Source organism: Xiphophorus maculatus, chromosome 19 (assembly GCF_002775205.1).
Source record: "Xiphophorus maculatus strain JP 163 A chromosome 19, X_maculatus-5.0-male, whole genome shotgun sequence".
In the NCBI taxonomy this organism is placed as follows: domain Eukaryota; kingdom Metazoa; phylum Chordata; class Actinopteri; order Cyprinodontiformes; family Poeciliidae; genus Xiphophorus; species Xiphophorus maculatus.
Window position 1 is genome coordinate 23,064,352 of NC_036461.1, and position 25,034 is coordinate 23,089,385.

The 25,034-nt window shown below is 39.9% G+C and overlaps 2 protein-coding genes across 2 annotated transcripts; both read left to right on the top strand.

Moving 5' to 3' along the window:
* Positions 1-79: 79 nt before the first annotated feature.
* Positions 80-11,871, top strand: manba (mannosidase beta). Its single transcript, XM_023353295.1, has 17 exons — positions 80-359; positions 1,218-1,312; positions 1,383-1,488; positions 1,578-1,751; positions 2,789-2,912; positions 3,053-3,222; positions 3,911-4,021; positions 4,662-4,813; positions 4,903-5,020; positions 5,722-5,808; positions 5,949-6,116; positions 6,386-6,604; positions 7,662-7,826; positions 8,514-8,658; positions 8,818-8,960; positions 9,894-10,154; positions 11,204-11,871. Exons 1-17 carry the CDS (start codon positions 153-155, stop codon positions 11,426-11,428), a joined length of 2,670 nt encoding a protein of 889 aa, XP_023209063.1. The 5' UTR covers positions 80-152; the 3' UTR covers positions 11,429-11,871.
* Positions 11,872-12,771: 900 nt separating this feature from the next.
* slc39a8 (solute carrier family 39 member 8) lies at positions 12,772-24,763 on the top strand. The gene is made up of 8 exons (XM_005811271.3): positions 12,772-13,377; positions 14,883-15,045; positions 16,129-16,298; positions 16,472-16,594; positions 18,356-18,505; positions 20,114-20,321; positions 21,889-22,073; positions 23,288-24,763. Exons 1-8 carry the CDS (start codon positions 13,153-13,155, stop codon positions 23,432-23,434), a joined length of 1,371 nt encoding a protein of 456 aa, XP_005811328.1. The 5' UTR covers positions 12,772-13,152; the 3' UTR covers positions 23,435-24,763.
* Positions 24,764-25,034: the final 271 nt, after the last annotated feature.

Below are 25,034 nucleotides of genomic sequence, written 5' to 3' on the forward strand. Positions count from 1 at the left end.
TTTTTAAGTGCTTAAAACAAAATGCTTGTTTTCGCGCCACTAATATCCCTCCGCCATCAGCTGACTGTCAAAGGTTTTGTCACGTGACGAACACGGAAGAGCTCTTCATCTATCACAAGCCAACCAGTCGTGGCCGTGTAAACTATGCCTCCATGGCGCAGGTTCGGACTCCTTTGAGCTGGGGTTTGCTGTGGCTAGCTGTCGGAGTTCTTCCGGCTCTGTTTTCAGCAGAGGAGCAGCGACTGGAGCTGAGTCTGAACGGAAAATGGAGGCTGTCAAACTCCAACGGGTCGCTGCTTCTGCCTGCGGAGGTACCTGGCTGCGTTCACTCCGCCCTGCGGCGGCAGCAGTACATCCAGGTAGGAAGGAAAATTGTATGTTTATGTACCGTCAACTCCGAGTAAACGGTAAAGCTGTCAGGTCTCCGGCGGAGCGACATCCGTGCACATTTTTGCTAAATTAGCAAAGTTTCGCAGGAATAAAAATCGTCGCTGGTGTTTCCTGTTAGAATGCAGAATAGTCCCTAAGCTTTAGAGGCGGTGTTTGCAGTACTTTCCCATATTAGGAAATTCATTATTTTTAAATTATGTTGAGTTATTGGGATCTCGTTGACAATCAGTTTAAATAAATGTGAAAAATGGGTTTTAATTTAAGTCGATATAAACCCAATTCATTTAAAAATACTTTACCAATCTCAGAGGTAAGTCAAGTATAACTGGTGTCAGCCAAGTATCTTCAAAGAGCCACTGGGAATATTGGTAAATCTGAAGAGGGCTTTGACTGTATGATAATCTCTAGAATGTCTTGCCATGCTAACAACTCATTATCTGGGCAGTAAAGATGATATTCCACTGTAACATGTTCTGGGAGGTGGTGAGTTGGCAAAGCACTGCTAATCCATGTCATTTGCTTTTGCTGCTCTTCTTTAAACCTCTGTCTGGCCGTTTGGTTAGAAAGCCAAACAGAGATACGACATGGTCAGACTTAATAGAAATGTCTAATTAGTAATCCATGACTTTTTGTTGCCTTGATGAGACTATATGTCACTATATGTCACAGAGAGACGATAACAAATGCTCCAGTAAAGCTTACTGTGTGCTTTAGCTCACACATTTTCAGCATTTGTGTGAGTTGCAGAGAAAAATCTTGTTTAAGTCGTTAAATTGTTTTTTGATTGGCGATTTCAAATTAAATCATGTTTTGTTTCTTAATTCTAGGACCCATATTTCAGGTTTAACGATGTTTCGTACCGATGGATCGCCCTCGACAACTGGACGTATACGACCACATTTACTGCGTCTCCTCAGATACGGTCAGTGTTCCCGTTTGTAATATTGTTGGTCAAATTTTATGACCCGTTTCTTTACTCTTCGCTACATCAGGGTCAAACAGAAGGCGCTGCTCGTCTTCGATGGCGTGGACACAGTCGCGTCCATCTCTCTTAACGGGCTCGTCCTGGGGAAGACGGACAACATGTTTCGCAGATATGTGAGTTCGGCTCAAAAGGGCGTCCGGTGTTGACTTGTACCGGTGTGCCGTCTCTTTAAAACTCTCTCTCTCGTTTGTGTGGAGGGCAGGACTTCTCCGTCAGAGATCTGCTGAAAGACGGCGAGAATGTTCTGGAAGTGGCTTTCCTTTCTCCGGTCCTGTACGCCGCAGAGCGGCGGAGAGCTCACTCTTCCTACGCCGTTCCTCCCGAATGTCCGCCAGACGTCCAGAAAGGCGAATGTCACGTCAATTTCATTCGAAAAGTAAGAAGGAAATATGCTTTGGCCTTGAATACAAAACGACTCGTAAAACTCAGTGGATTGTTTCTACAAAATTTTGTTTGGAGACAAAAATACTTTGTTTTCCTTTCTGTCTGATTGAATCGAGTCGCTGCACAGATTCTCCATCCGATGTGTGTCTGGACTTCTGACCGGATCAATCTCACACATGCATCTTTGATTATTTAAGTAATCAACTATTCTGACGATGATTCAGATAAAAAGTTACTTATACAAGATAAAAAATTCATTGAAAAAATACAAATAAACAAATAATTCCATTCCTTTTTAAAATAAGAGTATAAGCACTATTGCGTGAAATGCAGTGACCTTTACATTTTGCTCAAAGGATGAAGCTGAAGCTAAAAAAAAAAGTACTTCAAACAACATTAGCACGGCGTAGATGAACTGTGTGTTGGTTGGTAAATTTTTTTGTACCAGGTGAAACTAAAACTGTGCGACTTCACTCATAAGTTACGTTTTTTTTCTATCAATCCAAAATATATTATTTGCACAGTTCTAGCTTAGTTATTGCTCTGTTATTTCAGAAAAATGTCAATTTTTTTCTGTCTGAAAACTCCAGTTGACGATTAATCGATTACTAAATTACTTGACAATCATCTCAATCATCGATTGGTCACGATTAATCGTTTCAGCCCCGATTTGTTGTTTTAATACATTGTATGTTTTCGCTCGTCGTGCGAAAACAGTTTCAAGTCGACTTTTACCAGCTTTCCTGTCCTATGTGTAAACATCCCCACAGCATGATGCTGCCACCACCGTATTTCATCGTATTCATGCTCTGTTCAAGTTGCTCCACTCTGTCGTTTCATTTATTTAAACTTTGTCAATCCACAAGTTGATGCATCGCTGTCCGTTGGTTTATCGCACACACACACACACACACACACACACAAAAAAAGAAGATCCTAAGAATTTCCCTTAAAGTTTGCAGTTCTCACGTGAAAACGTCACTATTTTAAAGCGGATCTTCAAAGCTGATGTCTTTTTTTTCAATGCAGGAGCAGAGCTCCTTCAGCTGGGACTGGGGGCCTTCCTTTCCCACCATGGGCCTTTGGAAAGGAGTCCGACTGGAGGCGTTCGACATCCTGCAGCTTATCCAGCTTTCCTCTCTTCCTCTGTACAGTAAGTTCCAGCCGATATTCATCACCGACTCCCTTTTCTTGCTCAGAACTACGAATCAAAAAGAAGAAACGCGCTGAACCTTAAAGGAATCTCAGGGGACAGTAAACGGAGCGGCTTGCTTCTTTGTTCTGCTGGTCCAGATCGCAGCTCGTCTCAGTGGAGGCTGCAGGTGGAGCTTCTGGTTGACGCAGCTCAGTCGTTCCACGGCAAAGTAGAAATCTCCGTATCCGAGCTGAACTCAAAACGAGCTGCCCCGACGACGTTCCTCCAGGGACAGTTCAACTACACCTTCACCTTAAACATCAACCAGGTGCCCTCTACAGCTCTGTTGAAGGTTTAGAAGTTTTTAGATTTAAATAATCCCTTTTCTTATCATATATACATACTTTTAAAATCCTCTTTAGGGGTTTTTTGTTCTTGTTTTGTCCGGAACAGAGAGGTGAAACTGTTTTCAAAGTACCAGAATGCACTGATAAAACCCATTAACAAGCTTTAAATATAAAGAAAAAGTTGTGGCTGCATGAGTCATTCTTGAAATGAAATAACATTGATTCATCTCTCCAAAATTTCACAATTTATTGTTATTTTTAATTTTTTTTATGGCACTAATTTATAAATATTTGTGCAAATTCTTGCACTTATGTAAGTATTGCATCTACATGGATTGTAACTTGACTTCAAGTCAGGCTGAGGCAGCGATGTAGTAGGAGTAAGAAACACCGCCACCTGCAGGTGGGAGTTGGCATCGCTTAAACCTGAAGTTTTTGATTGGTTTTGCAATAAACTCACAATTATGCATTAAAGCACAAATGCGGGGATTTTTAAAATTTTTGAGTGAATATCCGCAACAGTAGAATCGCAAAAAACAGGAGGGATGTATTGATGTAATGTTGTCAAGGTTTGTGATGTCGAAAACGGGTCTAATCTCTTTATTTATGTGTCTTTACCTGTTTTTTTTGTTGTTGTTGTTTTTAAAAAATTATTATTGTTTTGTCCAGATCAGAGAGGTGAAGCTCTGGTGGCCCAGTGGATTCGGCGATCAGCCCGCTTACCTGCTCACTGTCAGGGCTTTTCTGGGGAAGTTTCTGATCCTGCACAAAAAGTCCAAGGTCAGGCTCTTCCTCTAGTTTTCAGACGTTTTACTTGCAGTGCAACAGGCTGACATTTACGATCAAACTATCATCTTACCGTGGTGAAAATTTTCGTATGATTACAGGAGTGTGGATTTATTGTTACAATGATAAATTCCAATTTAGGGTGTTTGAAAATGGTTATTTCATTTTCTCCTCTGTTTGTTCCCTGAAAGTATCGATAAATCCATAAATCTGATTAAATACAGTTACTATGTGCAGTTTAGTAATAAAAACACATCTTTTTGTAAGTAGTGTCCTAGCAAAGCCTGTTTAGTGTTTTTATGAGCAGTGGTTGTGTTTTATGGGCTATGATTACATTAACATGCAGTCTCATCCATACATTTGCCTAAAATAAGACTGTAAAGAAGTTTTAAATCCTTTTTTATTGTTATCGCAATAAATATCTCAAAATGTAAGCTTTGAAGTCTCTACCGCCTACCCTTACCTCACACACACCCTTCTGGCTTCAAAATATTAACTTAAATAAATTTCTCACCACATGCTATGTTAGAATCTACAGAAATTCAGCTGCTGGAAGCTATTAGACCTGCAGAATTTAACTTAAAATAATAAAAAAATGTAATGTCTTCAATTATAAGCTGAATCTCTGTTGCAGGTGTTTTTTCGCACCGTGGAACTCATCCAGGAGCCCGTCGGCGGCTCCCCGGGCTTGAGCTTTTATTTCCGCGTCAACGACCGACCCGTTTTTCTCAAAGGATCCAACTGGATCCCAGCTCACTCCTTCCAGGACCAAGTGACACCGGCGAGGTCGGTCGCTCCTTTTCAGAGTGCTGCTTAAATAAACTCCTGTTTTTGCGCCACATTCTTCCTAAGATCTCCCTCCGATTGCCCCGCAGCTTGAGAAACCTGCTGCAGTCGGCTGTCGACGCCAACATGAACGCGCTGCGGGTCTGGGGAGGAGGCGTGTATGAACAGGACCTGTTCTATGACATCTGCGATGAGCTGGGCGTCATGGTAACGTCTACCGACTGCACAGATTCATCACATCCAGTCAGTGTTACGAAGATAACGTTCAGAAACTGCAGTGTTCAACGTCAGAAGCAGGAAGCGCATAACTGAAGATCAGAAATGGGTCTAATGTCTATAATTATGTGTCTGGTAGCTGTTTTAAAACACGTCTTAAGTTTTAAATGTACATAAAGTAGCGTGTTAATATTACATAATGTGGGTTTAATCAGATTTTACCTATTTGACCTAAAAGCCCCCGCCCACTTCCTGTCTGAGTACTGTCAAATAAACTCCACCAGTCCCCAAAACAATTCTTAAAGGGGCAGTACTGTGTGTTTTCTAGTCACAAAGTGCCATTTTATTGCACAATCAAGAAACCCATTTACTATAAAAATGGGTTTATATATAAACTGCACAAGTTTATAAATATTTAAATCTAAATAAATAATAAATTTATATAAATATACGTTATATAATTATATGCATTTATATACAGTATATATAAAGTCTTTAAGCCTTTGTTTCTTTTACTTTTGGTATCTGCCTTACACATAATAACTCCCAGAGAACACGGCGGCTTTGTTTAGACGTAAACAAACTGACGACTAGCAGCCATTTTACATTTTTTTGAAATTGAGAGCAGATTTTGCACTGTGTAAACCCGCCGAACAGACGGGCTCTGGAAGCATTAAACCGCGTGTGCTTAGGTCTGGCAGGACTTCATGTTCGCCTGTGCCATGTATCCCACCGAGGACGACTTCGTTCAGACGGTGAGAGAAGAGGTGGTCCAGCAGGTGAGGGAACACGGCGACACGATCCGCTTTCCGTTTGTTTCCCGTCTGTAAACAGGAGCGTATGCACGTTGAAACGCAAAGTTGATCAGAGAAACATCCACGCTGTGGGCTGGTGGTGCTCACTGTTTTTGGTTTCTCAGGTGCAGCGCCTGAAGTCGCACCCTTCCATTATTATTTGGAGCGGGAACAACGAAAACGAAGCTGCCTTGGCGACGAACTGGTTCAACATCCCAGCTTCCCTAAAGCCGACCTACGTGAACGACTACGTGACTCTTTATGTGAACAACATCCGGCAGATCGTCCAGCAGGTCAGAGTTTGAGGCGTTTTTTTTAAGGCCATATGAAGATCATAAATGTTCTTAAAGGGACGGCTGTGCCAGAATAAAACCCAGTAACAGGCTGGTAAATTAAAAATAAAAAAGAGCTCTGTCTTCTTAAAATGAAATCATTTTGAACAACTCTTTACACTGGTGGTGGCCCACCAGGCTTATAATACACTGGGAGAAACGTTTGACTGATTGGTGTGATTTAAAAGAAAATTTTTTAAATTATATTTAACAACACATATCCGCTCCAGGAGGACCCGAGTCGTCCGTTTCTCGTCTCCAGTCCGACCAACGGGGCTGAATCGGAGCAGGAGGGCTGGGTGGCGGCGAACCCGTATGACCCCCGCTACGGAGACGTTCACTTCTACAGCTACGTCCTGGACTGCTGGGACTGGAAGACGTTCCCCCGGACGCGCTTTGCCTCCGAGTACGGCTTCCAGTCCTGGCCGTCTTTCTCCACTCTGCAGCCGGTAATTCAACACAAGTGTTTTCTCTTACGGTTTCAGAAAATTTTATGTTTTTTTTTTTTTTTTTTTTGAGTATTTTTGCTAGGCCATGGCAAAGCAGCACATATTTGTGGATTGGAAAGAAAAAATATATACTTGTTTTCAAAATTTTGTCAGGCTTTTTGTTTCTTTCAGTCGTGCCCTCCATAAATTTGACCTTTAATCGAAGCAAAGTAATCGTTAATAGTTAACCATAAAAATTCCTGTTTTATTTAGGGATAAAAGAATATAGGGGACTAAATACAAATGCAGGCCACACTTTTCATATCATTTGTAAAAAGATTTGAAATGTATGTATCAGTGTTTGTCCTCTGCAACACTGTGTGCTACTTTGTTGTGGTTTTCCGCATCCTATCTAACTAACATACGTTGGACGGGTTGTAACGGGGCAAAATGTTTTCTAATTCCACCTGAATTTAAGATGCAAAGTTAAAGATATAAATCTGACCACAGGATGAGGAAGGAGGCATAGAAATGATCAGATGTGAACTTTAAATCTTACTTATTGGTGGGTAAAACGTTATAAAAACACAAAATCCTATTTTTCATCTAGGTTCAAACAAAAGTACATTACAAGTAACTTCTCAACAAAATCTAAGAGTTTATTTTAAGTCAATAATTATTTAATATTGATTTCAAAACGTACTAGTTCCACTGGCATTTATAACAAGACATTTTTGCACTTCTGCCAGTGAAACTAGAACTTTTTAAAATAAATATTAAGTAATTATTGATTTAAAACAAACTTCTGTGTCTTACAGAAAAAATTACTTGTAAGTTTGTTTTGTTTTATTTGTACTATTAATATATTTGCACTAAAAACTAGACCAAAAATACTAGTTTTTAGTATTGGCAAAAAAATCTTGGCTTTCTGATAAATTTTTGTCAGACTTTAAATGGTAAACATATAACAAAATGTGAATTTCACCCTGTGAATTTTTGAATTATGAGGAATGAAATCCGACCTGGTCTTCCACATCTTCACAGTTTGAATCTTTTTTTTCCTGCTGCCGTGTTTCAGGTTTCCGTGCAAGAAGACTGGAGCTACAGCAGCAATTTCTCTTCCCACCGTCAGCATCACGACGACGGGAACCGCCAGATGTTGCAGCAGGCCGCTCTTCACTTCATCCTGCCCAACTCCACATTTCCCCTGAAGAGATTTACAGACACTCTGTACATCACTCAGGTAAACCTCTTAACACACCTCATGTCCTACGCGTTCAATGTTGCACGGAAATGAGAGTTTAGAAACATATTTTCGTGTTTTTTACAATTTTTTTGTCTTGTTTTTATTGCCTCACATTCAGACTCATGGGGCTGTTGCTGAAGTAGTTATAGAAGGAAAATGAAACCATTTTCATTTTATATTTATTATATGGTACATTTCTGAACCATATAAAAGACCAATCTGTCATTAACCTTTTAATGCCTAATGTCTCATTTTTTGATAAGATTATTTCTTTAACAAAGTATTTTCCTAAAACAATCTGCTACTCCGTAAACATCTTATGTTTAGATATATATAAATATGTAATGTACTTCTTAAATTGGTTTAAGTCGTGAACGCTTTTTAAGTATCATTCAGTGTTGTTTTTATTGTGTTTATGAAAGTTATTTTTGGTTATGACAAATAAATAAACGCAGAACCCTGACGAACCAATTATGCTACAAACATTCAGTACATAATTTAAAAAAAATCTTAGTTTACTAATAAATGTTTGTCAGACTGTAAATGGTAAACGTATAACAAAATGAAGCTTATTTTAAAAAAAAACATCAAAATATGTAATTACCTTAAGTTTAATTGAAATATGTTGTGATTTATTTCAGTCATCTCAGTTGTCATCTCAGTTGTGTCTTGATGGTTGCACAGGTCATGCAGGCCGAGTGTGTGAAGACGCAGACAGAGTTCTACCGGAGGAGTCGAAGTGAAATAATTGAGGGCAAAGGTCACACAATGGGCGCCCTCTACTGGCAGCTCAACGACATCTGGCAGGCGCCGTCCTGGTCATCAATCGGTGCGTGAACTGGTACCTGAAAGGCCTTTTTTAAAAATTCTTTTGCAACTCTGTTTACATTCTTTGACCAACATTTCTCTGACTGTTATTTTAATGGCTACAAGGAGACTAGTTGAAGTTACAAGGCTGCGTTGCGCGTTTTGCTTTCTCTTTGTGCAGCGTTCGGTGGGAAGTGGAAAATGTTGCACCACTTTGCTCAGAACTTCTTCGCCGCCGTCCTTCCTGTGGGTTTCGAAGACGACGACACGCTGTTGGTCTACGCCGTCTCTGATCTGAGTCATGACCTGGAGCTCAGAGCTGTGGTTAGCTTCGACTTGTACACCTTTGAAATGTGTCACCGAGTCCAAAAAGAATCAGTGGCACATAACTGTGAAGAGGGGAGACAAGGAGGCTTTGACTTTTGACCTATTTTATACATACTTTCTCATTAGGAAGATAAATAAAAATCCCTCTAGTTGAGTTAAACCTTTGGTTTCAGTTAAAGGAAATGAAATGTCCAGTTTATCTACAGATTAAAGAGAGCATGAATCTTATTTACCATTTGATTAAATACATTTCTGAACCTTAATGTAAAAACAGAGATATAACACAAAATTTCAGTTTTGGACATTTCATACCGGACTCTTTCGTAGCTTCTTAAAGTTCATATGTCCGTTTCTTCTCACCATGGCGACAGTTTGTGATTTAAACTCATAGTTAATAGCCTGGAAATTTAGTGTGTGACTCGAGCAAACGTCATCTTTAATGTTTATTTTGGTTTGATCAGGAGTTTATTATTATCTCCGTTTTCTTATGAGTTTGTTGGCTCAGTTAGGGCCGAGAATCTCTAGACTCTTCCAGACTGGATCTGTTTACGGTTCAGAAGGATACGACGCCATTTTGAATCTAGTTCGACAAAAAGACTGAGGCTACCTCGAATAAAAATAAAAAAATCCATTTAAAAATCATTACCATCGTAGAGCTAGACGTATATAGATTTTTTTTTTTTTAAAAGGTACAGAAGTAGAAAAAAACTCTATTTATGTATTTAGCTGGCATATAATAGGATCATAATGCCTAGTAATTTTTTAAGATGTGTTTTTTTCTGAATATTTCCACATTTATTTTTATTTTATTTTTTTATTAATTTAATTTATTACTGCTTTTAGAGTCTTGATTTTTTCTTTCTTTTTATCAGTCACATATCAGCAGAAACAGTGGGTTTTTTTTCGTGTGTGTGTGTGTGTGTGTGTCAGGTCACAGTGTACTCCTGGGCTGGCCTGGACTCTGTTTGCACGTTGACATCAAACCCGCTGCTGGTTTCCGGAGGCGGTGCTGCCGTCATTTACAAACAGTCTGTTGCCGCCCTGCTGGCCGGGTGCGGTCACTGCACCCGCCTCACCTGCCTTCTCACCTTCCACCTACAAGATGAAGGCGGCGCGCAGCACGGCCCAACCAACCGCCACTTCCTCTGCTCACCTAAAGACGCCGTGGGGCTGCAGAGACCCAACATTACTGTAATTAGATATCCTAAAGTCACTTTGGACACATAATAGATGATAAAATCCACAATGTTTTGTGATTTAAAAAAAAAATGTATTTCTTTTTTGTAAACCTGCAAATCTGTAAATCTGCCAGTTTTAGCTGTTTCCTTTTTCTCTTTAACATCTTTAAGAAGCAAAAAAATGTTGTTTTTTTTCCATGCCATCTGGATAAGGTGAAAACTTAACGGACCTGACTTCATTTTTATTGTGAAGTAAACACAAAGACTTGCTCAGAAACAAGCCAAGGTTTCAAAACTTCACCTCTGCATCATTGAAATTTTGATGATCCAGACAAATCCCTCAGACTGTCTGTGCTAACAATCTAAGCATCGCAATAGTTATTACGAAATGAATAAACGCTGTGTCCATCTTACTTACTGTGATTTATATTTACTTGTTAGACAGATAAATCATTCACTCAATGATCGTAACATTCAGGAGCATTCGAGTACATCGGCGCTGACATAATGCAGAGAGATGTTACACAGCTCTGCAGTTAAACTCTTTTTAAAAAATTTTAAATGAAAAAGTAATTAGTTAACAATTTTAAACTTTTATTAAGAATTGCTATGGTTAGCACTATTATGATGATTGGCATTGCTAATAGCATTCCCCTGTATGTTTTCCTGTAGAGTGTTGACTCTTCCATTAACTGAGATTTCTGAACGTTTCCCAACACTTCCTACTTGAGCACATTCCTCGACCAACATTTGGTCTCCTCAAAATGATGAAACGCAGCAACTTTACAGTAGAAGTTCACCTTCCTGTTAGCTGCGACGTCGTACTCTCCTGAATAAATAGCCGCCACAAATCTATGGAAGTTGGTTTCCTTTCTAGACGCTTCTAAACCGTTTGTGTTCGGTTTTGAGCACTGAAAGTACCTAACAGGAAAACAACCGGGTCTTCTCTACTCGTGGTCATATCTACCGCACAGATGAGTGACTGCTTATCTTTAACTTTTTGAATCAAGTGTTAGTTGATTTATTTATTTTTTTGTTTTGTGTTTTTTCTTCCTCTGCCAGGCGAAGGTTCATGAGGACAAGTCGGGCTTCGCGGTTACCCTCCACTCCGCCGCCGTGGCTCCTTTCGTCTGGCTGGACGTGGGAAACGTTCCCGGTCGCTTCAGCTCCAACGGCTTCCTGATGGTTACCAGAAACGCAACCGTCAGGTTTGATGCCTGGCGAGCCACCAGTGTGGGAGAACTGTCCGCATCGCTCACAGTCACAACTTTAACGGACGTTTACTGATCTGAGACCCGCCGGTTGAAGTGGATGTTTTGTAGATAAGCGAGAGCCTCCAGTTTAGAGCCTTTGCTGCTCTAAGATGTTTCACACTTGTGGGACTTTTGAATGTGATGTTTTTATCTTCTTTTCTTCTTTTTTTTGTTTCCTAAGCCTACTGAAACAACAAAGATAGGATTATTAGTATTTGCTACTTTTGGAACAGGGTGAGGCTCTGCATGTGGTGAGCAGCTGAGTATCTCAGGGATGTGAGTTTTTACAGTACATGAAGCATTCATACTCCCAGAATTTGTCAAAGGTGCCGTAATGCAGAATGACTTGCATTTTTGTTTTTTTTGTATTTTGCTTGATTTTGCACATTTTTTGTCATATCAGACTCTTGATTCCTCCCACCGGGAATGTTTTGTACCACAAACATTTAACAATTAAATTTAAAGATTGTAAAAGTAGCTGTGTTACAAACGTGTCCAAAACTTTGTCGATATTTCCGCCAATGTAAAAAAAAAAAAAACGACCCAATTTTGCAATTGTGCAAGAAATGCAAAGAAAATCACATGTGAATAATATTTGTCCTCGCGAGAAGTCGCTGCGCCATCATCGTCTTGCTGCTTCCTGTTGTTTTCTTCTTCTTCTTCTTACGGGTTTTGCGGCAACACCCGGTTGTTGATCAGGAGCCTCGTGTTTCCATTGCGGTTTTGCGACATAAACCAATTTCGCCTAAAACCACCTCATCCTAGCGTCAAAACTTTTTATTAAACCAGTTTTTTCGAAATTGTGTTTCCATTAAGCAAATTTATTGTCAAATTATATGGTCAATGGAAACACAACTAGTGTTGTTACTTTTTCCTGATGCTTTCACAATAAAAATCTATCCAGATTTAGCCAAATCTGCCCAATATCTGCTTTTAACTCTAAGTAATTGGACAGATTTGACCCTACTTACTATGAAAGAAAACAACTAATACTTTCTTACATTTTCCATTGTAAAAATTGGTAATAATGTTGCCCTTAATTACAAAAAAGATGTTTGTATCAATATTCTGCGCTGGCAGGGCCAAGTTTGAGTGACTCTTCATTTCCAATCCCGGGATGCAAAAAATCTGTCAGGAGGCCACAAATGGCCCCTGAGCCTCACTTTTGATCACCCCTTATATATAGAGTTAGTTAGTTAACGATGTGTTGCCACAAGAGGGCGACACCACATAAAGTTTTCTTTACGTTTATATGTCGCTGTCTACACAAAGACATAGTCAACTAAAGACTTACAGCCACTCATACATCCCACGCGCCAACTTCGTCACGTCACACATTTTCCCGACAGAGTCTGTTAAATACCATGTACTTCCCTCACTGTTTGGTTGTGAGCTCGTCGTTGTTGTTGATTGAATCGGGATTTAAATAAAGCGTGGAAAAGACCGTGCGCGCGCGCGCGACCTCGCTGGCTCCCCCCCCGGGTTGAACTTTGAACCTCATCCACCTCAGGGAGCAGCGACTCATCCTACCGCGCTGCTCAAACCGCACGAGGAGCGAAATAAAGTCATCACGAGAGAAGGAGTAGGATGGGTGGGGGGAACCTCAGCAAAACCTGATGGCTCAAACTCCACGGACGTCGTGATTTTTTTACCGGGCTGATTTAAATGCTCTCGCGGCGGCTGTTGTAGTGGGTTTTTATTCTCGGGAGAAAAACTGCCCTCCGGAAAAACGAGCAAACAAACAAACAAAAAGTGGAGATGTTTGACGTGAAATTTCTCGCCGCGTGCGCGCTGGCTCTGAGTGCGGTCACCCACGGCGCTGAGGTGGCTGGGCGGAATGGACAGGGATTTCTGGAGAATATTTTACACTTTTACGGTGAGAATAAATCAATTACGACAGCGAAGCTTGAAGATATGCTGCTGTTGATCTCAGCCAGGAGGTCTGAGTCAATAAGTGAAGGAAATCCGCTGGAAAGCAAAGAGGTGTGTATTCCTTCACTTTTATGAACAGTTTTGAGTCTTTTTTTCCGTTCATTTTCTTTTTTTATTTGTAGAAATAAATTTACTTATGGTTGTCAGGGATCATTTCACTTATTTTCCCATTTTTACTTTCCTTGTGTATATGCATAATGTATGGAAGGGTTTTTATTATTCACCATATGTTCTGCTGGAGAAAGTCATCTTTAACCCTCGGGCTGCCCTTTAGATTGTGATCCAAGTTGGTTCTTTGAACATAATAAATATTCAGTGAAAGATAGAGAAATTGTATGTCAACACATTAGTCCAAATCATTCAGAAATTCCAGCATACTAATGAGTCCATGCATATAAAGTATCACGCATACTTTATATGCATGATAAATACACAATAAATCTACAGAGTTCACCATTTACATTATGCCGTTTTAGGGATTGGAGGTTTTTGAAAGCGCATAAGTTTACCAAAACTTTACTTTATTTGCTGAACAGATTAATAAGAGATTAGGATGTTTGAGAAATCCTTTAATCTCCAGTGGCAGCTTTGCAGCTGCGCAAAAATACCTGGATGGACTTAGCTCTGCCCTCGAGACTCAGCTCCCCTGCAGTTTCAAAGTTTCCAAGCTTTTGCCTCACTTAGCAGCCCGTCTCCATGTCTCCACCACTCGGCTCCTTCAGACTAGCCAGCAGCAAATAGCAAACACCTGGTGGAACTGAGCGTCTGCTGAGCTCATCATAGGAGCTACTTCTTAGTGCAACGATGGTAAAAATGTTGTTAAAGGGTTAATAGAGAGAGAAGCCATGTTGTGACGACTTCCTGAAGGCGGAGTTTCAAAAAGAGCAGGAGTTTCTTAAAGAGACAGGGGCCCAATTCCAAGGTGTTAAGTTACAAAGTAAAATTTCTTTTATGTCATATTTCATATGTACAGCATTTTTATAGCAAATAAAGGTAGCAGTTATTGGCTATAAAATGGCGCTATGTGCCTGGAAAACACACAATACTGCCCCTTTAATTATTATTATCATTAAGGAGCTGAATGAATTCTTGAGCTTAAACAAATAGAGAGCACAATAAGGAAAGAACATTATATTGAAATATTGACCATCATAAATCGTTGATCTCAGTTCCATAGTAAACTTATGGGCGGAACGTAAACGGCGTCTCTGAGGGAGGTATTCTACTAAATGCTAAAGAAATATATGCAAACTTATGATTTTGAAGATGGTGAAAAATGAAAACAACCCAAAATACACAACTTAACTTTTTTAATATGTTTTTTTTTTTTTTAATTAACACAGCCAAAGTTATGAAAGAAAAATGTTTATGAAACCTACACATCTTTAACAGAGTCTATTTTTTAAACTATCCATGACTGTGTGTAATAACATTAAAACTTTACGGTGCAATGTAGTGCTAATCGGAGCATTCAGGTGGAAAGAGAAACTCTCCACACAGCAAAAAGCCAGAAGCATGGAAGAAATAAAGTCTAATATCATCTGTGTGGCCCTCAGTGTCCCTCAGCGGAGCAGATTTTGTCCCACTTTGGCTTCAGTAACATCACTGAGCTGACCGTGGGACACCTGGGGCGGATCTGTCCCGCCGTGTTGACCCAGGTGCTGCTGCCCTCCTGCCCCTACGTCAACCCGATAACTGTGCCCTCCGTCGACTACTCTGGTGAGTTGCTGCATTTCAACACCGGTTGGATTTCTTAATAAGTCCAGCTGGACTTATTAAGAAGTCGGGTTCTTCTTAATAAGTCCGGTCGTGACCAGGGGCGCCGCCAGGAGTCTTGGGCCCCATGACAAAAAATTTTAATTCATCTCCCTTCCCCCTGCACACCTGCTGTTACAATTTCTTGTAATTTTAAAGGCTAGCAACTGCCTTGTTTCTTTGGTTCAATACTGATAACTAGCACAATATTTACTGCTCATGAATTTTACATACAACATTTCACATACAGTTTACAAGCAGGTTGCTTAAATCTTTTCTGCTACTGAAATGCCTCTCCCCATGAGCAACAGTCATAGGCAACATGCAAAATATACATGAAGCAATCCAGACTTCTCAAAAAATGCTATGTAGTTGCATTTTATTCAAGCTGCAGTATATAACTTTAATAAAAATATATGTTTTCTCCTTATTTGTTAAAGCTGTCACCATGTCGCGACAGTTTGTTATGAGACAGATAATCTGTGAAAAGATCAATCTAATCCTCCTGAACTACTATTACTGGTTAAAGTAATGCTCCGTTCTGGCCAAAAACAACCAATCAGAACCAGTAGGTGGGTCTTAGTGCTGTCAATCAACCTCATTCATTCACTACTAAATGTGCTAATGGTGGAGAAACAACTTATCGTTATTGCTAGCTACAGCACAGCACAGAGCAAGGGGGAGGAAGGATGAGCAGCCACACGAGATTGTGATTGACAGCGCTAAGACTCTCCTGCCTCTGATTGGTTGTTTCTAGATAGCACTGGGAGAAAGCAGAGGAAATAGATTTTCTACTGATTATTTCTATACCACACTGTCACAACATAATGACAGTTTTAACAAATATGTAAAAAATATATTTTTTTATAAATAATTATAAATAAATAAAATAAACAAGACCAAAAAAACCAATGTCAATTGCTAAAAAAGATCAAATAGAGCAACTTTGCCGTCCTTCATTAAACCTCCCTGTTATTAGCTGCTGTTTTATCAAATAAATTCAATAATAGTTTGCTAAATTCCAATGTTTGTTCAACGTTGTGACAGTGTGGGGTTATGGATTTCTGGCTGTTACCATCATCAACCTGGCGTCCCTTCTTGGTCTGCTGCTGATCCCCTTCACCAAGAAGCCTTATTTCCCTCAAGTGTTGACTTACTTTATAGGCCTCGCCATCGGGACTCTCTTTTCCAATGCTGTGCTTCAGCTCATACCAGAGGTCAGTAAAGAGTTGGAGGTGCCTTTTTTTTTTCTTTTTTTTATCGGGTCAAGAAATTCAAAATCTAAGTACGTTTTTGCTGCTTTTGTAACAGAGCCGAATAACAAATGGTCAAGTCGAGAACACCTGGTTTCTCAACCACTGAAAAGCTCTGTTTTGTTTTTCCTTCACAGGCTCTGGGTTTTGATCCTAAAGCAGATGACTACGTGGCAAAGGCAGTTGGCATATTTGGAGGATTTTACCTTTTATTTTTTGTGGAAAAAATACTGAAAATGTTTCTCGGGATTGGCCTCGAGGTAAGCTGTGTAGAAAGTGAATTTGTTCTCTCTCTTTTATAAGTGATACTCTGTTCCTAAACAAGCTCTCAGTTTATAGTGTTACATTTCATTTCTATAATTATTTAGTGTTACAATATAGAAATAATAGCGTATTTTGCTTAAGATTAAAATTTGTATAAAACTTTGTATGTTTCTATCAGTTTTCTATCAAATGTTAGTTTTATTTTGGATGTAAATAAACCTAACTAATGTTAAGCAAGCTCAAAACTATAATAATTACATTTAAGCCACTGATAATGACAATACATTTATCTTTGCATCCTATATGCTTCTATTCAAAGTTGATAATTAATTTGAGGCTAATTTTCCCCAAACCCTTTTTTTTAAATTGTGCATTTAGCACATGCTAGCATGTTAGCATAGCTAATGCTACTATTCCTCACTTAGTAAAGTAGCTTCCTTTCAGGCAACAGTTTTTCAGTAATACAAATTCCCATTGGAGTGTCCACATTATGGACATTATGGTGTATAAAGGACATAAATATAGCAAATGCAGCATCATGCTAACTAGCTTATTGCTCATTGGATTTCCTACATCATCTTAGATTTTGGATTTTTTGTGGGGGGAGCTAGCTAGACAAGACAGATTTGGCTTAAATATCAGACTCATCTTTTCCTTATGCAAACTGATAATTGACTAAATGTGTAATTTTAAGGTTTGAGTTTAGTATCTAAAGGAGGAAGGTGGAAAAAAAAGAAATGTTTGAGGGGGAAAAAACTGAATTTGGCCGGAACAGAAAATGATGATAGACGGCATCTACTGTCTCACAGTTGGGAACCTTTACGTTTACGACACAAAAACAGAAATTAAAAAACTCCATTAAACACTGAACTACAATGGCATTATGTGAGCATAGGGTACAGTAAAGGGGAAAATTTGCTGGCAAATTTAAAATAAAACATCAGTGTTTCAGTCCAGTAAAGCCAATGATGTTAATCTTTCATAGCTCTAAACAAGCCTGAATTATTGAACTTTAATATAAATCGTTTCCCGTTTTTATGGTCTTGCTATGACTGCTTTTCTGATATAAACTTCTTTTGTTGGTTGCCACGTAAAAGCATAATGTCATTTTACATTAGTCATTTTTTACTGTTAAAATGTGTTTTTTTGTCTTTTTGGACGCTTTTGTAACTTTTCTTCTCCAGACAAATCCTCACCAGTTGATTAGTTTTAAAGGCTGCCTCTCGAGACCAGTGAACTCTGCCAGATTAACCTGCATTGACTGGCTTGTCCTCAACCTTGTAATCAATATTTTTTCATTCCTTTGATGCCAGTGTGATCCTCAGATGTGAAGTTGTCTGGACTTTACCCCTGACAAAGTCTTTCTGCTCATGTCAGATTAACCTAGAGAACAACAGCCTCCTGCTCAGTTGCACATTATCTTATGAGCAGCTCCCTCCGGGGATAAGATTATAAAAATAGTTAGCTTTCCTGAACTGTTATCTGCAGGTACCATGTGCTTGATAGGAAACCGCTACTGAAGACGTTCCACTATCTCACCTGAGAGGATTTAATCACTGGGATTAGGTTGTTTGTGCGACCCAATTAAACACTAAAGACGGAGCAGGAGGAACTGCAGTGACACTTGGACACAATCTTTTTTTTTACTTCTTTTATTTTAGTTTCCCTATACAAAAACATCAATGTTCTGTTTCCTCTTTGTTTTCAATGCCGGTCCTTTAATGAACTCATTTGATGCTTTTCGTCTGTGTTTCCAGCACGGCCACAGCCACTTCACTCCCGCTGACCCGCCTCAGGAAAACAGCGTCCAGAACGGAGACGCTCGGGTGAAAAGCGACTCTGTGGTGTTGACCAACATCGCCACCGTTTCTACGGATAAGAGCGGTCCGGCTGTCGAGCCCCAACAGGTCCCGTCTGCAACGCGTAGCATTTTTACTGAAAAGCAGTGATAAAACTGTTCCGTAGGTGAACAGGATGGATAAATGTTTAGGGATTGAATGGGGAATATTATTACTGTTACTCAGTCTGCCGTAAGCTGCTCAAACAACATCCCACTTGTGGCTTGTTACTAGGGCAACAGCTAGAGATTATAGTAGAAATCAATGAATCTCTCGATTTGTTCTGACGATTAATGGATTATCCTGACGATTAATGGATTATTCTGATGATTAATCGGATTAAAAATGTGCCACATTCTGCAAATTTTTCATTTAACCACTTCAGTCTTTTTACACAACCTCAGAAATCCATAAAAGATGCAAAAAAAATACATCTGCAGCTAAAACGATACTTAAAACGTCACCATGTGAAAAGCTCAGTGCTTTCTCCTTGACTTCGCATCAATGCAGTGTAGAGCTCATCTGTTGATCTTTTTTTCCCCCAACTAATAATTGGATAGCAAAAGGCGTCTATTAGGGATCATTTGAACTGAGTGAAGGTACATAATGCTATTTTGTATTTTGTACAATTTTGGCTTACCACTCTGAGTATGTTGGTCTTTCAGTATTTTTGTCTTTTTCTTTTAAAGCTAGCGATTAATCGACTACTAAATTACTTGACAATTATTCCAATAATCCGATTAATCATTTCAGCCCAACTTGTTACCTTTAAAAAGACTGGTTCATGCGACTCCTTTGTTTCCTCATCATGGCTGATGTCTTCAGCGTTCCTGGAAAGCTTTCTAGAAGATTTAGCGCTGTGTTTATGGGACCAGCAAGTTCAAAAACAAGTGGGGGAGGGGTGCCGCCACGCTACCCTCATCTCCAAAAGCCAACGACTTTAAGCAGTCGGATCGACAAGATGGAAAACTTTTGGCGGATTTGAAACGTACACTTTGAAACCTTGGTGTACCTGGTGTCAGTAACCGGCCCACGTCTAAGAGAGAGAAATTTATGAAGCTTTGACCACTGATATGTGCAGGTCAGAGATTAATAAGGTTAATAAATTACAGCGACTTGTCTGTTATCACATTGCTTCTGGTTTGAAAGGTATCCAAAAGCTAAACAAACACGAGAGAAAATGATCAAGGAGAAAAACTGAGCTATGAGGAATCCGATCCCCCTTCATGGTAAAGGGGACCCATTGTCTGACTTTTACACAAAGAGCCCTTGTTGGTCCATAGCTAGTATAAGCTTCTTTTTGTCTCCTTAGAGGGATTCCAAGCAAGTGCCAAGAAATCTGTTTGTCTCTGTGCATTCTCCGACTTCCTGCTAGCAACACTCGAGCCATTATTTTTCTAATTAAAGAGATCTGCTGCAAACTGTTACGTGCAGAATAATCAGTAAGGACAATTCAAGTAATCAATCTTTTTTTCTCTCTCTCTCTAACAAGTTAGAGGAACAGCAGTGGGCAGTGAACCGGGTCCCGTGGAAGTCATTCTTTGACTGTTTCTTTATTTTCTGATTGAAGTGGACTTTAGCGTTTGAGCTTTGTCATTGATTCCATATGTTTGCTTTGACATGACCAAACACGAGCGCTGGCTGCATGGCCTTTCAACCCGCGTGTCGCTGTTCCAGGACGCCCAGGTGTCGGAAGTGACGTGTCACTGGCTGCGCGGGAAGCGCATCGCCAGCATCAAGACGGTGGCCTGGATGATATCTCTGAGCGACGCCGTGCACAACTTCATCGACGGCCTGGTCATCGGCGCGTCGTTCACCGTGTCCGTTCTGACGGGGTTCAGCACGTCCACCGCCATCGTTTGCGAGGAGTTTCCCCATGAGCTGGGTGAGAGAGACTGACTGTGATAGGTCACGTGGCAAAGTGTGCGATGCCTTTGGTTTCACCGCTCGTTACTCTACTGCGTCAAAACAAAATCCAGCGCGCCCACACTCAAACCCAACTGGCGACTCTTCAGTCCATCGTCTGAAAACGCACGCGGTTGCTCAGTCGACCTGACGGGCCCTGCAAGAGAGGCAGCTAAGAGGTCCATGCAACAAGTCAATGAGTGAAAAATGATGGAGTCCATACTTGATAGTCCGGTAGAGTCTGTTTGATTAGGGACCAAAATGAAAACATTTGTTACATTTTCAGCTGCTGCGGTTTGCTTTTCACACAACAAACAAACCAAACCCTCTAAAAATACATGTTTACCCCCATCGCCTGTTCTGCTGATGCACCAAGAACCACTGAGGGAAACGACACAAAATCCTCTGAAGAAGACACTGAGTGCAACTTCTTTCTGTAAGAAATCTAAACAAAAATAGAGTGGTATCAAATCTTTAGCGCTTGTAAGATTTCTGTTTTGTCGTCGGTAAAATTCCGCGAGCCATTTTTCCCGCTTGCAAGTTTGTCTTTGGTTGTATTTACCCAGAATGCCCTGCTGCTGTAGTGCGCTTCCTGCTTTTGGAGCGGTCTCCGGTCCGCTTGATGTTCACATACGCATTCGAACTGTACCAGAGTTCACTTCAAGCCAACAGGAACCTACTGGGTTTGTAGGCAGATCACAGTTTGCTTTTCTGGTCCGCATCAGATTTCGATTGGGCATCACAGCTCCGCAAAAGACCCAGACTTTCTAGGCAAACGGACTAGAGTTTGATTAAAGCAGAATAAACAGTTCTGGTGTGAATGCACCCCAAGACGGAACTTTCTGGACTGAACTCAGTGACCTATGTCTGGCAGAAGTCCAACACCACACATCACCCGCCGCATCCCATGTTCAAGGTGCAATGTGAATGCACCATCAGGCTGTAGGGGTGCTTTCTTCAGCAAGGATAGAAAAACTGGTCACAGGGGATCAGAAAACACGTATTGTTAAACCCCATTCACCTCTTACTAGGTCAACAACCCTTCACCCCAGAACCACAATGGAGCAACTTTGATAAAAGTAAGGTTTCTGTGCTAGAATTTCCCAGCTGAAATCCAGAACAGACTTGGAAAAACAGTGTCCACAGATGTTCTCCATCCAATTTGACTTGATTTGAGCTGGAAAAATGTTCTCTCCCTATATGTGTAAGGCTAGAAGAGACATACCCAAGAAGAGTTGTAGATCTAGGTGCGACAAAAAGTGACGCCACAAAGTATCGACTCGGAAAGGAGGAATGCAGTCACCTGATTTCAGATTTCTGTCATCTGTCACTGCTTTGTGTAAATCGAGATCACTGGTGACAAAATGTTAGAGAGTTCACAGGTTGTGAATACATTTGCAAGGTAGAACACATCCTCAATTCTTTACGGTAGAATTTAGGCAATAGCTCAATAGAGGTCAGACGAAGCAGAGTTGTTCCTTTAGCTTTTTCTTTTCTTTTTTTTTTTTGATGCAGCTGGTTTTAAATCAGTGTTTCCTTCTCTGCAGGCGACTTTGTTATCCTGCTGAATGCTGGAATGAGCGTCCCGCAGGCCGTTTTCTTCAACCTGCTGTCGGCAATGTCCTGTTATGTCGGCCTCGTGTTCGGCATCCTGCTTGGAAACAGCTTTGCCCCGAATCCTATCTTTGCCATCGCGGGAGGAATGTTCCTGTATATTGCACTAGCAGACATGGTGAGCTGTCCATCTGACCGTGTCTGACGTTGTCTGGCACTTCAACCGACTGACTCCTACTTACGAGACTGAAACTTGTGTCGTCTGAGCATTTTGTTTTTTAACTGATTGCTTTCTTTAGCGTTACTCTGCCAGCTGTTTCAGCTGGGAAAGCTCTTGCAACACAACCCTGCTCATCGGTTCGGCCCAGATACACTTGCTGGGGTCACCAGTACAGCATATGCAAGCTAAAGACATAGCAGTTTCACCTCTGGTGGTCAGTGGAGACCAGTGTCATATTAAATAGAAAATATAGTCAACATTAGACAGAAAAATAATTAACCAGCCTTGGCATTCCTTAGAAATAAATGTCTCATGAAGTTAAACACAGCAAACCTAATGGTTCAAGCTTGTAATGTCGCCCCCAAGTGGCTAAATTGTAGACCTACAATGACCTCCAATGCAAAAATCTGTTTAATTTTGACAGAAAAAGCTGAATTTAGAAAAGAAGGTAAAAAGATATCTCTGGAAATATTTCGCAAAATGAGACATATTTGGTTTGATTTCAGATTCATAAATATTAATCACTCACATGTTGTGGAAAAGAGACCTAAGAAAGACGTTTTGACTTGAGGTAAAAAGGTGAAGGAGCTTCTACTTTACATTGCACACCGTAACTTTTCAGGAAGCTCGTTGATAAATGGAAAAATATTTGATAAGGCTGAAACTTTGACTCCTAACAAGTTGCTCTACAGTCGAACCATTAGCTTACCTAATAAAAAGACACAAATACTTTTTTCCCCCCTCAGTCTGAAGTTAAGTCAGACCAAACGTCTCTTGTTTTGGCTCAGTCAGAATTACCAACATTATTTCTATTTGCTCAGTGCCACAATAATGAGAGAATATGTCAGATTCTTTTTTTTTCTTAATGTCTTCTAAATCAGAAATTTACACAAATATTATTTTTCCAGTATTTGTTGGCGTTAAATCTTTCCACAATCTTTCCACAAGCTTCTCGCGATAGTTTGCTGGAGATTCTCTCTCGTTATTGTGTCGTGGAACAGAAATAATTTTGGTCGATTCCAACTGACCCAAAACAAGAGAAGTTTGAGTTGCCGTGACTTCAGAGTGAGGAAAAAAAAAAGAAGTATGTATCATTTTTGTTTTCTTTTTGGTTTCAACTGGCCGTTTTGCCTAATATCATAAGTGTAATTCATGTTTCTCCTCCATCGCAGTTTCCAGAAATGGACAGTATAGCAAAGGAGCAGCAAAAAACTTCAAGCAAGATCGTTTTCTTTCTGATCCAGAATGCCGGGCTGCTCACCGGCTTCGCCATCATTCTGCTGATCACCAGGTTCGCTGGGAACATCAACCTGGGATAGGAGAGGAAAACAGAAATCCTCACACGGTGCCTTTATTTTTGTTTCTGCTCACACACAGGTTGGAGTGAGTGTGAACGTAAAATGAATGTCTGTACAAACTAAACCAAGTGTTGAATGGTTCAAAACTGAACTTTTATACCTTTTTTTTTTTTTTTGGGACTATCAATCTAGTGGAATGTTTTCTCCATAAGAAGGGAACTTTTATACAATCAACATGTAAAAAAGAAAAAAAAATCAAGAACATTTATCTTAAAGAAACAATAAATTATTTTTAGTCTTCAAATGTGAAATGGTTTGCATTTACCTAATGTGTGCTGTGTACAATTTATTAAATACTGGTGATTTTTAGCTCTGCTTCATACAGTTTTTTAAACTCTATTCTGAAACAACTTCTGCATTCTGGCATTATTTGAGTTTTGTTTTCTTGCTCCCACAAACTTTCAAAGGCATGTTTGGTTCATTCCTATGCACATTTTTGATTATATTGATTTGTTTTGGGACTCTTGGAAATGATCAAAGTGTACATAAACATAGACTTTTCTATATAAAATAAATAGTTTGATGAATTGTTTATGCACACGGTATATGCTCTCTGCAGTACTAAAACTATTGGAACTGATATCAGCAATCTCTGCTAATCAAAGCAAGAACAGCCTCTACAAAAAAAGATTGAGCTTTTAATATATCGACGTAGGTTACGGAAGACCATCCCTGCTGCAATAGCTGGAACTGAAACGTAAGCGAAGCTACAAATGCTAATATCTTGGACCAGTAGACCTCAACTCTGAAATATTGTGTCTTTAGTGCTTAAATGCCAACTGTGATTATGTTCGGCAATGTTACTTCTCTAACCTGGTAAGTTGGAAAATTGCGTAACACTGTCACTTCTAACCTTGTTAAATTACTAAGTCATAATTAGCCATAATGAAGTTGCATTAATATCACTAGTAGGTTTTACGTTCATGCTCTCCTGCAGGAGCCTGAACTTCCATACTCTTAATTTCTCTTTTTGTTGTTTTTGTACACATTTAATTTTCTTTTGGTTGTGTTTGTTGCTGCTTTCTATAGTGACTAGGGACTTAAACCCACTACCTTGCATTATGTTAGCAATGCACACTTTTAATTGTGTTTTCCGTGTTTTGATCCTTCTGTTCCCCGAGGATCTTATTGTATCAAAAATAAAAACAGAGCATTTGAATCTTAGTTTTGACAATATTGTACAGCAAAGCCTTACTATTTTTTATTTCATTGCATCATCTTGGTATTCAGCGGCCATCTGACTCAAATGTTTGGTACCATATGTCAATAAGATAAAAAAATTGATGTGTATTTCTGTCAGTGAACCTTAACGAACCTACTTGGACAAAACAAAGATGGGATGCAGAGACAGCCACAATAATTTATGTCTCGATTATCTTTCAGCTACCAGATGGAAATGAAACCATGCCTTCTGTCGTTTTCTACTTCATGAGAACCATTCCTCTTGTAACATTTGATCATTTTTGGCATTAAAGCCAGCTTTATACTTAACCAAACTTAATTATTTCTGAAGGTAATGACTCAGTAGTTTTGGTCGGGTTTCGGAACTGGTAAACGGATC

Coding starts and splice junctions, on each gene's coding strand:
- manba (XM_023353295.1), top strand. CDS start 153: ATGGCGCAGGTTCGGACTCCTTTGAGCTGGGGTTTGCTGTGGCTAGCT. Junction 360..1,217: donor GGCGGCAGCAGTACATCCAG/GTAGGAAGGAAA, acceptor TCTTAATTCTAG/GACCCATATTTCAGGTTTAA. Junction 1,489..1,577: donor ACAACATGTTTCGCAGATAT/GTGAGTTCGGCT, acceptor TGTGGAGGGCAG/GACTTCTCCGTCAGAGATCT.
- slc39a8 (XM_005811271.3), top strand. CDS start 13,153: ATGTTTGACGTGAAATTTCTCGCCGCGTGCGCGCTGGCTCTGAGTGCG. Junction 13,378..14,882: donor ATCCGCTGGAAAGCAAAGAG/GTGTGTATTCCT, acceptor TGTGGCCCTCAG/TGTCCCTCAGCGGAGCAGAT. Junction 15,046..16,128: donor GCCCTCCGTCGACTACTCTG/GTGAGTTGCTGC, acceptor ACGTTGTGACAG/TGTGGGGTTATGGATTTCTG.